The 14,745-nt window shown below is 42.2% G+C and overlaps 1 protein-coding gene across 1 annotated transcript in view; it reads right to left on the bottom strand.

The window, feature by feature from the left end:
• nid1a (nidogen 1a) overlaps nt 1–14,745 on the bottom strand; it is a 66,443-nt gene that overhangs the window by 33,153 nt on the left and 18,545 nt on the right. Inside the window, exons 3-8 of the mRNA XM_052150800.1 lie at nt 13,374–13,603; nt 8,408–8,745; nt 4,946–5,080; nt 4,617–4,862; nt 2,898–3,098; nt 1,281–1,514 (exon numbers count right to left, since the gene is read on the bottom strand). Of these exons, the coding sequence (XP_052006760.1) occupies nt 1,281–1,514; nt 2,898–3,098; nt 4,617–4,862; nt 4,946–5,080; nt 8,408–8,745; nt 13,374–13,603 (1,384 nt within the window). The remainder of the gene's footprint in view (nt 1–1,280; nt 1,515–2,897; nt 3,099–4,616; nt 4,863–4,945; nt 5,081–8,407; nt 8,746–13,373; nt 13,604–14,745) is intronic.

The raw sequence follows: 14,745 nt of genomic DNA, 5'->3' as shown, positions 1-14,745 counted from the left end.
AGCACAACACCGATTCCTACACAAACTCTGAGTAAGCCAAAAAATAAAACATTTATCTACCGAATCCCGTCTGGCTAAGCGGGAACGTGATCGAGGTCGAGCGAAAACTAGAGTGAACATTGGCAGGGCATTTGATTCCTGAAGGGACCTTCGTTTGGTTTTGGGGATAAAACCGTCCCTGAATTGGCGTTCTTCTTACTGGACGGGTAAACTTACATAATTACAAATACGCTGGTTTCTTGATCGTAGTACAACATATGACATACAATAGTGCAACAGTAAACTGTCTGGTGTAGCTCACTAGTATGCAGCTGTATGTGTGTATCATGCTATCGCTATGTTAGCTGATTAGTAGTTTTAGTTTAGTCTGAAAGTTTGTAGTGAAACAATCATAACTGTGTAATTTTAATTACGCTGCCTCATCTGTCAGCATGATGTCGGTGAATCACGTTCAGTCTCTTTGTACGTTACGTCATTGTTTTGGCCGATGCTCGCTCGCGTCCCTATGGAGTGTGTGCACGAGCACGAGCAGCAGGCTGCAGTTCACTTAACGGCCACAGGTGTCACTAATAACAAGAGTTTCTGAATCTTACACGCTGCACCTTTAATAAAATATAAAACAATTATTTTGTCTCCTAACTGTGTGCAACAGTGTATGTTGATGCATCACAGGATATTTATGTCATTTTTGTCATGAATATTGCCACAACAGTGTCATTTGGAAATTACATTTTTAACCTTTTTCAAATAAAATAAATAGATAATTTCATACCTAACAGGTTATGTGTCGTAAAAACACACAATTATATCATATTTTACACTTTTGCATAATTTGGCAAAATAACAGCTTGATTGGAAATGACGTCCAATAACAAAGTGACATTTCCCTTGATTTTTCGTTGTTTTGTCTCATATTTCATCTCATGCTCTTCACTGACACTAAATATAAACATATATAATTTATAGAAATCTTTTTCACTAAATAAATATCCAAAAGTTTTTTTTAAAGAATATATATATATATATATATATATATATATATATATATATTATTTTGTAATTTTTATTTTATTCTTTTTTTTTTTTTTTTTTGCATTATGGTAATTTGAATTTGGGGATGAAATGTGTTTAATTTCATGGTCCTAAAAACAGGTTTCACTTTCTTTTGGCAAAATGTAATTTCTTATTTCTTTCATTTGATTTTGAGGTGACCAGGACAGATTTTTGACAGGTTTTGTGAGATTTAAAGTTAATTGTAAGTGTGACACATTTGCCCTCACCGTTGATATCTCCAATCTTGTTACTCATGGCGTAACGCAGGAGCTGTGCATTCATATCATACATGACGAACACCTGGTCGACACTGAGCATCTGTGTGGAAGGCTCGGCTCGGACCGCTTCATCGTGCTGGCAGCCCTCAAATGAGATGGTCTCTCTGAATTTATAATTTCTGGTCTGGGTGGTGCCATCTGACAGACTGATCACATACTCCCGCACCGAGGAAGAGGTGATTACTGAGAGGTAGTAACAAAGAAGCAGATCATTTGTTTGTCAATAATGGTTTCATAACAGTATTACCATGAGATTTATATTAAATACAGAGGCCCACCAAATCTGTGCTCAGAGAACTTTACAAAAAGCCTCACAGGTTTCCGTAGAATTGGAACAATTATCAGTCAAACAACCGTACACGTCCTTGCATGCTCATTCATTAAATACAGCTACAACAAGAGTGTAGCTCAATTTAACCATATTTAAATCCATTTTCTGCAGAAGTTTGGTGATTTTTCACCTAATATTCAAGCAAAATCCATCTGCAGATTTTGTTTGGGATAATGTGGCATATTTCTTATTTCTGTCACGCTTAAAGGGATAATTCACACAAAAATTACAATTACAACTTGTCATTCCAAATGTTTGTCTGTTCCTCTTTAAGGCTTAATTTATGTGCAGAAACGAGCTGCATGAATATTCTTCTAAATGTCTTCTTTTGTATTCCATGGGAAACAAAATAACATTCTGGTTTAGAACAACATGACCATTTTTATGGGTGATCTATTTATTTAATGCTTCTAGTTAAATATTTAAACAGATACTGGCCCTTTAAATAGCTTCAATGTACTTTTTGTTAGTAGTTCGTAGTGTAGTCACTTGACCGCAGTGCAAAATATTAAACATTTCTTAATTCGTATTTGTCTTATTTTCCAGTAAAAATATCCAAACATCCTTAAAACAAGATACATTTACTTCAGTAGCAACATTATTTGATTTTTCTTACTACCCCATTGGCAATTGTTTTATTTATATTTTAACTCTGGGCGGGGCTAGAAGCACACGAATAGTTTATGCTAAAATTGTAAAAGTCAATGAAAACATAAGATACTTTTTGAAAAGCTTAGAAACTGAACTTTTTATAGAATACCATCACTTTTGCATTTATGTTACATAAAATAACAAAATAAACCCTTAAAAACTTCACGTCGCATATGAGCGCCACCTAGAGGTGATTGCATAAATCTGCGTATGAGCGGAAACGTTTTTCACATAGCATTTAAATAGGCAAGTCATATATCAAATGAAAGCTCTCATTCTCGGGAATGTGACAGTATAGTTTATTCAGTCACGCCGAAATGACAGTTCGAATGATTATCAAAAGAATCACAAAGTTAAATTTGATCTTAGTAAGACAACAAAGACAAACGTCTCATGTCTCCTCTGGAGGGAATCACTGCTTCTGTAAGACCTAAATAGCCACTAACTCTATATCAACTCTTACCTTTGGCTGTTTTCTTTACAATTATCAAACAAATATACCAATACATTTAAATTCCAGCATGCAAACCCCAGTTTCCTGAATCCTGTTGCTCATGTCATGCAGTTGTCATGGTTTCACTCACAGTTGCTGCTGTACTGGTAGATCTCTGTGTACGGGTCTATCTGCACTGTGGCTCCCCGAGGAATCTCTGGAATCTTTCCTTCAAGTTTAGTGTCCACCATCAGGTGGTCATGCTCATCGATGCCTTTAAACTCCTGAGAGATGGTCAAACGCTCGCCGCCCGGCTGGAAGGTCACTTCGCCCTGACGTTTGAACATCCCGCCTGAGAGACACAAAAACACAAAAAGCACAACAAACAACTCATCGGACATCTCAAAGCATAGATAGCAAGATGAAAAACTGCCGGATGACAGCGTTAAACTTTTCCTTTAAAAGCAATAATTCGCCTGGATTTGATTTTCAGGGGCAATTTTTACTTATAAATGTATTTCATATTTTATTCATATCTTTTAAGTCAAATACTTCAATTTAATGAATTAACAACAATATTTTCTTAATCTGATTAATTAGATCTCATATTTTATGTGATAATTAATATACCTAGGCCTAGAATATAATATTACATTTCAGTGACATATTTGTCCCGAGCCCGTGTTTGTTTTGTTGGGGGGGGTTTTATCTCCCCAATATGGAATGCCTAATTCCCAATGCGCTCTAAGTCCTCTTGGTGGCGTAGTGACTCAATCCGGGTGGCGGAGGACGAATCTCAGTTGCCTCCGCATCTGAGACCGTCAATCCGTGCATCTTATCACGTGACTTGTTGAGCATGTTAACGCGGAGATGTAGCGCGTGTGGAGGCTTCCCGCTATTCTCCGCGGCATCCACGCACAACTCACCAGAGAGCAAGAACCACATTGTAGCGACCACAAGGAGGTTACCCCATGTGACTCTACCCTCCCTAGCAACCAGGCCAATTTGGTTGCTTAGGAGACCTGGCTGGAGTCACTCAGCACACCCTGGATTTGAACTCATGACTCTGGGTTTGATAGTCAGCCCCCACCCTGTTCCCTTGTTAATTGGTCTCAAAGTAAAAATTTGTGACCCATTTAACTTCCGTAATCGGACTTGTGAGTGAAACAGGATGTTCAACAAGAAAACCATGTAAGTAAGAAATGTATTTTGTCCATCAGCATAAGTTATATGATAAGTGTGGGTGAGAAATAGATCAATATATTAATCCTTTTCCCCTATAAATCTCCGCGTTCACTTTCCCTTTTAGAATGTGAACCTGGAGATTTATAGTAAAAAAATAAAAGGACTAAAATATTGATCTGTTTCTTAGCCACACCTTCTGAAGACATGGATTAAACTAGTGGAGTCTTATAGATTATTTGTATGCTGCTTTTATGTGCTTTTTGGACCTTCAGATATTTGGTCACCATTCACTTGCATTGTATGGACCTACAGAGCTGAGATATTCTAATAAAAATCTTCATTTGTGTTCTGCAGAAGAAAGAAAGTCATACACATCTGGGATGGCATGAGGGTGAGTAAATGATGACAGAATTTTCATTTTTGGGTGAACTATCGCTTTAAATGTAGAAACAATTTAATATTACTTCTGCAAAACATGATTGTAGAGGATTGTCGTCTCAGATGAAGAAGTAGGATGAACTACTGTAGGGGGTTTCAGGATAAATTGCATCAACAAATACATTAATACATTTACTTTACTGGCTATCAAATAACATGTTAATTTTATCTTGGTACAACACTTTAAAAGTCAGATGGATCTTATCAACCTTTTCTCACTATGAAATCATATCATTAAAAGTCTTACCAATGATGCTGAAGCCATTTTTGAAACCGGGCTGCTGAAGAGCAAATGCCCAGCCGATTACTCCTCCCATGGGTGACAGAGGCTGAAGAGAGAAGCCAACACTGGGCATAATGGCACTGATGGCCACATACGCTCTGCCATCATTGACTACCACATACGAATGGAGATCATTATTGGCAAAGTCCACCTGCGAGTTCCCCACAAACACTCGGCCACTTACTTTGCCATTCATCCTCTGAGGTATTCCTTTAAAAGACAGCCATTTAAATATCTATTAAGAAAATGTTACTATAATAGAGAGAAAAAAAATAAAAACAGAAATATACTACCTTCAGATACACATTGTATCCCGTTGCCGTAATATCCAGGTTTACACTGGCAACATCGCCCGGTTGGATAATTCTGACATTCACCAAATTTGGAACATTTTTGTCTCCCACATTCCCCAGAGTTGTATGAAAATACTATATGTCAAGAATAAGAAAAGAAAGAGAAAGGATTTTGACTCAAGGAAAGTTTAAACACAATTTTATACTGCAAAAATATATATATATATTTTTTTTTTTCATTTTTGTCTTGTTTTCACTAAAAACGTCTAAACATCCTTAAAACAAGATGAATTTCCTTAGTAAATAATTGTGGAAAAACACTAAAGACTTGTTTTCAGAGAATATATCTTGAACTTTTCTTTTCTTATCTTCTCTACCTCATTGGTAAATTAATTTTGTTCCTTGTTTTAAGCATAAACCTTAATATGTTCAACGTCAACATACTGTTGTACTATTTAAGATTATTATTATTCTTCCAAGACCCCAAATTATTGACATTAACTCCTAGAGCTTTCAAGATACATTCACCAAGTTCAGTACAGACATTCAGACAATGCCTCGCGACATGCTAAAACATGCTGGCAATGCCTCGCAACATGCTAAAACATGCTGGCAATGCCTCACAACATGCTAAAACATGCTGGCAATGCTTCGCGACATGCTAAAACATGCTGGCAATGCCTCGCAACATGCTAAAACATGCTGACAATACCTAGCAACATGCTAAAACATGCTGGCAATGCCTCGCGACTTGCTATAACATGCTGGCAATGCCTCGCAACATGCTATAACATGCTGGCAATACCTAGCAACATGCTAAAACATGCTGGCAATGCCTCGCGACTTGCTATAACATGCTGGCAATGCCTCGCAACATGCTAAAACATGCTGGTAATGCCTCGCAACATGCTACAACATGCTGACAATGCCTCGCAACATGCTACAACATGCTGGTAATGCCTAGCAACATGCTAAAGCAAGCTGGCAATGCCTCGCAACATGCTAAAACATGCTGGTAATGCCTCGCAACATGCTACAACATGCTGGCAATGCCTCGCAACATGCTACAACATGCTGGCAATGCCTCGCAACATGCTAAAACATGCTGGCAATGCCTCGCAACATGCTAAAACATGCTGGCAATGCCTCGCAACTTGCTATAACATGCTGGCAATGCCACGCAACATGCTACAACATAATGGCAATGCCTCGCAACATGCTACAACATGCTGGCAATGCCTCGCAACATGCTAAAACATGCTGGTAATGCCTCGCAACATGCTAAAACATGCTGGCAATGCCTCGCAACTTGCTATAACATGCTGGCAATGCCAAGCAACATGCTACAACATGCTGGCAATGCCTCGCAACATGCTACAACATGCTGGCAATGCCTCGCAACATGCTAAAACATGCTGGCAATGCCTCGCAACTTGCTATAACATGCTGGCAATGCCACGCAACATGCTACAACATAATGGCAATGCCTCGCAACATGCTACAACATGCTGGCAATGCCTCGCAACATGCTAAAACATGCTGGTAATGCCTCGCAACATGCTAAAACATGCTGGCAATGCCTCGCAACATGCTACAACATGCTGGCAATGCCTCGCAACATGCTAAAACATGCTGGCAATGCCTCGCAACATGCTACAACATGCTGGCAATGCCTCGCAACATGCTAAAACATGCTGGCAATGCCTCGCAACTTGCTATAACATGCTGGCAATGCCACGCAACATGCTACAACATGCTGGCAATGCCTCGCAACATGCTACAACATGCTGGCAATGCCTCGCAACATGCTAAAACATGCTGGCAATGCCTCGCAACTTGCTATAACATGCTGGCAATGCCACGCAACATGCTACAACATAATGGCAATGCCTCGCAACATGCTACAACATGCTGGCAATGCCTCGCAACATGCTAAAACATGCTGGTAATGCCTCGCAACATGCTACAACATGCTGGCAATGCCTCGCAACATGCTAAAACATGCTGGTAATGCCTCGCAACATGCTAAAACATGCTGGCAATGCCTAGCAACTTGCTGGCAATGCTTCGCAACATGCTAAAACATGCTGGCAATGCCTCGCAACATGCTATAACATGCTGGCAATGCCTAGCAACATATTAAAACATGCTGGCAATGACTTGCAACATGCAATAACATGCTGGCAATGCCTCGCAACATGCTAAAACATGCTGGCAATGCCGCACAACGTGCTATAACATGCTGGCAAGGACTAGCAACATGCTATCAACAAATACCCTCCAGAAATAACAGTGCACACAGTAGTCCAGCAACCATACATGGCATGTGCACAATAACAATCGCCTTTACTAAACAAAATACCAAATCAAACCAATTGCATATACAGTGCATAGTGAATATAACATTTACTTATAGCACATGTGGCGCACTAGTGCGGATCCATCTCCTGACAGTTTAAACGGCCTGAATCGCCTGCTTGGATTGTCATGGACTGACTGTCATGATTTATGAATTAGAGGACCTTTTGATCCTGATCCTGAAGTTTTTGATTCTGGCTGATAGAAAACACGCTTCAGAGGAACATATTAGACGAGCGCTCGATGGGAAGAAAACGCTGGATTTTCGTGAGGCTCATGAATTGCATCTGTTTAAATTAGATAACTGCATATTTGCAAATAGTATATAATAGAATTTGTATTGATATTTGCCTTTGATCATTAGAAAAGTTACAGGGAACTGATGAGGAGAGACTGTTAGAATACGTGCTTCAAAGGTCAATAAATGAGCGTTCCACAGGATGCTGGATTGCTCAAGTTTTGTGAGGTTTGTTTATTACATCAGTGTTGCGTGTCGGGCCGTGCACTGAATCAGATGATCACCAGGAGAGTGAGATAAAGGGGAGCCTCAGTTCAAGATGGCGAGATGCACGCGCCCGTGCAGCATATGTGTGTTTATGTTGAGTATTACATTAAAAGGTACATTGACTGTTCAGCCGGTTCCCGCCTCCTCCTTGCCCTTCCTTTAACTGTTACAATCTGTTTTAAGGATTATACCATCTGATAATATGCGCATATTAGCAGACAGTATATGATATTAGTTTTATAGATATTTACCTTTTTATCATTAGACAAGACAGTTAAAGTTAAAGGGAACTGTTGAGGAGAGAGATGGAGAATGAAACAGACGAACACTTTAACATTATGAGCTGAAACACGTCTCTGATATGCGGACCGTTTAAATGACACTGTGCGGCACACCAGTCTATTATTGCAGTATCATGATGGCACGTAACAACAAAACAAACTGTGACTGTTCATTTACATGTCTCAGATGCTTCACATGCAAGCAGGTGAATCTCGCCACCCTCAAGAAACAAATCGGACAAACGGGAAAATGAGACAGAAATAATAATCAAGAAAATTATTTTTAGCAGTCTTGCAAATAAATAGTTTGATGCTGACCATCAACCTGAATGTTGTCATCATTTTCGATTTCCACAACCAGTGGGTCTTCAGGTGTAAACTGAATGGTCATCACTTGGAGAGGTGGAGGGTGTTCTGGACGATCATAAACTCCATCCATGTTTTTGTGTTGGTTGTGCTGGTACAGCGCTGGACGTGACGCCTCCTGAGCGTCAGGATACACCTGAACCTGGTGTTGCTGGTTATGGGTTCTTGTGCCCTTGGATTGATGTGAATCTAAAGGTAGATCCGGCACCTCTCCTGGAGCGACATTTGTAAAGTGAGGAGACGTTCCGATTTCATACACCCACACGCCGCGCTTTCCAGAGTTGGTCTTCCTGAAAGACAGTCCAATTTTATCAAAGCCTCCAGGTTATATTTACACTTCTAAATATTGGAAATGCTGTCTTTGGAACACAGAAGAGTTGAAGGAATAGTTTAACCCTAGAACAAAAATTCTGTCATTATTTATTCACATGTCGTTGTAAACCTGCATGCTGTTATTGTGTTTTCTGTGGAGCACAAAATGAGACGTTTGAAGAACGGGGGTGGGGGTTTGCGCGATATTAGCATGAAGCGATCATCTGACTGGGTGGGGGGTTTGCATGATATGTGCATAAAGCGATCATCTGACGGGGGTGCGTGATATTAGCATGAAGCGATCATCTGACTGGTTGGGGGTGGTTTGCATGATATTAGCATGAAGCGATCATCTGACTGGGTGGGGGGTTTGCATGATATTAGCATAAAGCGATCATCTGACGGGGGTGCGTGATATTAGCATGAAGCTGATCATCTGACTGGGTGGGGGGTGGTTTGCATGATATTAGCATGAAGCGATCATCTGACTGGGTGGGGGGTTTGCATGATATTAGCATAGTCGATCATCTGACGGGGGTGCGTGATATTAGCATGAAGCGATCATCTGACGGGGGTGCGTGATATTAGCATGAAGCCATCATCTGACGGGGGTTTGCATGATATTAGCAAGAAGCGATCGTCTGACTGGGTGGGGGGTTGCATGAAATTAGCATGAAGCGATCATCTGACGGGGGTGCTTGATATTAGCATGAAGCGATCATCTGACGGGGTTTGCATGATATTAGCATAAGCGATCATCTGACTGGGTGGGGGGTTTGCATGATATTAGCATAAGCTGATCATCTGACGGGGTGCGTGATATTAGCATGAAGCGATCATCTGACTGGGTGTGGGGGTTTGCATGATATTAGCATAAAGCGATCATCTGACTGGGTGGGGGGGGTGGTTTGCATGATATTAGCATGAAGCGATCATCTGACTGGGTGGGGGGGGTGGTTTGCATGATATTAGCATGAAGCGATCATCTGAAGGAGGGGTTTGCGTGATATTAGCATAAAGCGATCATCTGACGGGGGGTTTGCATGATATTAGCATGAAGCGATCATCTGACTGGGTGGGGGTGGTTTGCATGATATTAGCATGAAGCGATCATCTGACTGGGTGGGGGGTGGTTTGCATGATATTAGCATGAAGCGATCATCTGAAGGGGGTTTGCGTGATATTAGCAAGAAGCGATCATCTGACTGGGTGGGGGGTGGTTTGCATGATATTAGCATGAAGCGATCATCTGACTGGGTGGGGTGGGGGTTTGCATGATATTAGCATAAAGCGATCATCTGACTGGGTGGGGGGTGGTTTGCATGATATTAGCATGAAGTGATCATCTGACTGGGTGGGGGTGGTTTGCATGATATTAGCATGAAGCGATCATCTGACTGGGTGGGGGGTGGTTTGCATGATATTAGCATGAAGCGATCATCTGAAGGGGGTTTGCGTGATATTAGCAAGAAGCTGATCGTCTGACTGGGTGGGGGGTGGTTTGCATGATATTAGCATGAAGCGTATCATCTGACTGGGTGGGGGGTGGTTTGCATGATATTAGCATAAAGCGATCATCTGACGGGGGTGCTTGATATTAGCATGAAGCGATCATCTGACGGGGGTTTGCATGATATTAGCATAAAGCGATCATCTGACGGGGGTGCGTGATATTAGCATGAAGCGATCATCTGACTGGGTGGGGGGTGGTTTGCATGATATTAGCATGAAGCGATCATCTGACTGGGTGGGGGGTGGTTTGAATGATATTAGCATGAAGCGATCATCTGACTGGGTGGGGGGTGGTTTGCATGATATTAGCATGAAGCGATCATCTGAAGGGGGTTTATGTGATATTAGCAAGAAGCGTATCGCCTGACTGGGTGGGGGTGGTTTGCATGATATTAGCATGAAGCGATCATCTGACCGGGGTGCTTGATATTAGCATGAAGCGTATCATCTGACGGGGGTTTGCATGATATTAGCATAAGCGATCATCTGACGGGGGTGCGTGATATTAGCATGAAGCGATCATCTGACTGGGTGGGGGGTGGTTTGCATGATATTAGCATGAAGCGATCATCTGACTGGGTGGGGGGTGGTTTGAATGATATTAGCATGAAGCGATCATCTGACTGGGTGGGGGGTGGTTTGCATGATATTAGCATGAAGCGATCATCTGAAGGGGGTTTGCGTGATATTAGCAAGAAGCTTATCGCCTGACTGGGTGGGGGTTTGCATGATATTAGCATGAAGCTTATCATCTGACTGGGTGGGGGGTGGTTTGCATGATATTAGCATGAAGCGTATCATCTGACTGGGTGGGGGGTGGTTTGCATGATATTAGCATGAAGCTGATCATCTGACTGGGTGGGGGTTTGCATGATATTAGCATAAAGCTGATCATCTGACTGGGTGGGGGTGGTTTGCATGATATTAGCATGAAGCGATCATCTGACTGGGTGGGGGGTGGTTTGCATGATATTAGCATGAAGCGTATCATCTGACTGGGTGGGGGGTGGTTTGCATGATATTAGCATGAAGCTGATCATCTGAAGGGGGTTTACGTGATATTAGCAAGAAGCGATCGCCTGACTGGGTGGGGGTTTGCATGATATTAGCATGAAGCGATCATCTGACTGGGTGGGGGGTGGTTTGCATGATATTAGCATGAAGCTGATCATCTGACTGGGTGGGGGGTGGTTTGCATGATATTAGCATGAAGCTTATCATCTGACTGGGTGGGGGTTTGCATGATATTAGCATAAAGCTGATCATCTGACTGGGTGGGGGTGGTTTGCATGATATTAGCATGAAGCGATCATCTGACTGGGTGGGGGTGGTTTGCATGATATTAGCATGAAGCTGATCATCTGACTGGGTGGGGGGTGGTTTGCATGATATTAGCATGAAGCTATCATCTGAAGGGGGTTTATGTGATATTAGCAAGAAGCTTATCGCCTGACTGGGTGGGGGGTGGTTTGCATGATATTAGCATGAAGCTTATCATCTGACTGGGTGGGGGGTGGTTTGCATGATATTAGCATAAAGCTTATCATCTGACTGGGTGGGGGGTGGTTTGCATGATATTAGCATAAAGCTTATCATCTGACGGGGGTGCTTGATATTAGCATGAAGCGATCATCTGACTGGGTGGGGGTGGTTTGCATGATATTAGCATGAAGCTGATCATCTGACTGGGTGGGGGGTGGTTTGCATGATATTAGCATGAAGCTGATCATCTGACTGGGTGGGGGGTGGTTTGCATGATATTAGCATGAAGCGATCATCTGAAGGGGGGTTTGTGTGATATTAGCAAGAAGCGCATCGCCTGACTGGGTGGGGGTGGTTTGCATGATATTAGCATGAAGCGATCATCTGACTGGGTGGGGGTGGTTTGCATGATATTAGCATAAAGCTTATCATCTGACGGGGGTGCTTGATATTAGCATGAAGCAATCATCTGACGGGGGGTTTGCATGATATTAGCATAAAGCTATCATCTGACGGGGGGTGCATGATATTAGCATGAAGCTGATCATCTGACTGGGTGGGGGGGTGGTTTGCATGATATTAGCATGAAGCGATCATCTGACTGGGTGGGGGGTGGTTTGAATGATATTAGCATGAAGCGTATCATCTGACTGGGTGGGGGGTGGTTTGCATGATATTAGCATGAAGCTGATCATCTGACTGGGTGGGGGGTGGTTTGCATGATATTAGCATGAAGCGATCATCTGACTGGGTGGGGGGTGGTTTGCATGATATTAGCATGAAGCGATCATCTGACTGGGTGGGGGGTGGTTTGCATGATATTAGCATGAAGCTGATCATCTGACTGGGTGGGGGGTGGTTTGAATGATATTAGCATGAAGCGATCATCTGACTGGGTGGGGGGTGGTTTGCATGATATTAGCATGAAGCGATCATCTGACTGGGTGGGGGGTGGTTTGCATGATATTAGCATAAAGCTGATCATCTGAAGGGGGTTTACGTGATATTAGCAAGAAGCTGATCGCCTGACTGGGTGGGGGGTGGTTTGCATGATATTAGCATGAAGCGATCATCTGACTGGGTGGGGGGTGGTTTGCATGATATTAGCATGAAGCTGATCATCTGACTGGGTGGGGGGTGGTTTGCATGATATTAGCATAAAGCTTATCATCTGACGGGGTTTGCATGATATTAGCATAAAGCTTATCATCTGACGGGGGTGCGTGATATTAGCATGAAGCTATCATCTGACGGGGGTTTGCATGATATTAGCATAAAGCTATCATCTGACTGGGTGGGGGGTGGTTTGCATGATATTAGCATGAAGCGTATCATCTGACTGGGTGCTGGGTCACACATACAGTAGCTATCATATGGCTTTAGAAGACTTGGGATATACTACGTGAGTACTTTAATTGGTGCTTGACAGGCATGGACACTATAACTGTCGTTGAATGGAAAAGAGCGTGTAAAGAGTCTTCAAAATGTATTTTAATAGATTGAAAATTATGGGTTTGAAAGCACATGAGGGTGTGTATGTATAATGACAGAATACTCATGGATGGGTGAATTATTCCTATAAGAGCAACATAGAGTAACTTCAACAACGTACTCTGCTAAATTCCTGACAGATGCCTCAGTGTCATCGGTGATGCGATAATATGGTCCTTGCTTCTTAGAAAAGAGCAGGAGTGTTTCCTGTCCTTTACTGAATCCAGCATGCATTGTGTAACTGCTGCCTCTTGTGGTGGTTGACTGGTATTGCATCCCCTCTTTTGGGTAGAGCAGAATCGCATATGACATCATCTCCATGGAAGCAATGACCAGTTGAAACGTATTTCGCTGTAATGTAAAACACACGTTTGATTATGTTTACTAAACGACCCATGGAGAATCCATTCACTTTCAATTGCTATTTCCATCCAATTTACAAATTAAATTATGTGAAAAGTTTTGTGAAAAATTCTATAGGAATATATTTGATAAATGTTAATCTATCAAAGTTTATGTGCATAAATCAAGGTAAAACTCACTCTTCTCGTGTGTTCTGCTCCATCTCCTCTGATTTCAGGCCTGTGAGATGCCACATCCACCCATGTGACCACCAGAACATGGATGGGGTTCACCTCATCATCTTCAGGGAAGGCTCTGTTGATGTGGTCAGCAGCTTTTGTAGAAGCACTGGACTGGAGTCCTGGCGGAAGTACACCTGTCCCACACCATCACTCGTGTCCAGATCGCCTTGTAGAGCAGCAATCATTCCAAAACTGGCCGGCATGTTGCCTTGATACTCTGATTCTGCTGTAGGCGTCTCCAGGGAAACAAACCCGTTGGTGTTGATCTGAATGTCAGATAGAATTGGAAGAATCGCATGAATATGAGGGAAGTAAACAGCAGGGTAATGAATCAAATGTCTGCATTCAGTACTAACATTTTCTGACAGTAATGCTCAGTCTTTAGTTTGATTAATCGTCAAAAAGACTCTCAACTCAACTAAACGTTTCAAACTCATATGCTATCGCTTGAATCTGCCCCTTTCACACGCAGCGTTTTCCAGAAAATTTACTGCAATTGTCACGTCTGAGGTCATGTGTGAACACAACCTTTTGAAAATGCTGGCAAATTTTGCTCTGGCAATTTCCCTAAATCATAGGTACCTATAAATGTCCATTTTGATGGTATGTGTGAACAGCACTGTGGTGAGCAGGGCGGAGCCGAGCGGCGACTAGGCAGAGCTGAATGACTTCCAGCGAGGGAGGCGGGAGTATTTAAGGAGAGGAGACATCGGCAGACGTAGCTTGCCCACGTTCTTGTGGGTATTTTATGATTTGAAGTAGCTGGCCGTAAAGTAGAGCGTGTTTTTGTTTCTTTATACACTGAAAAGTGTTATTAAATGTCTGTGTTTGTCAAGCCGGTCCCAGCTTCCTCCTTTGCCATCCTTAATTGTTACAAGCACATGTGGTACATTTACCAGTAAAGGCAGC

The sequence above is a fragment of the Xyrauchen texanus genome, chromosome 20, assembly GCF_025860055.1.
Source record: "Xyrauchen texanus isolate HMW12.3.18 chromosome 20, RBS_HiC_50CHRs, whole genome shotgun sequence".
Classification (NCBI taxonomy): domain Eukaryota; kingdom Metazoa; phylum Chordata; class Actinopteri; order Cypriniformes; family Catostomidae; genus Xyrauchen; species Xyrauchen texanus.
The sequence above is the reverse complement of the archived record's forward strand: the minus strand, read 5'-3'. Positions and strand labels throughout refer to the sequence as shown.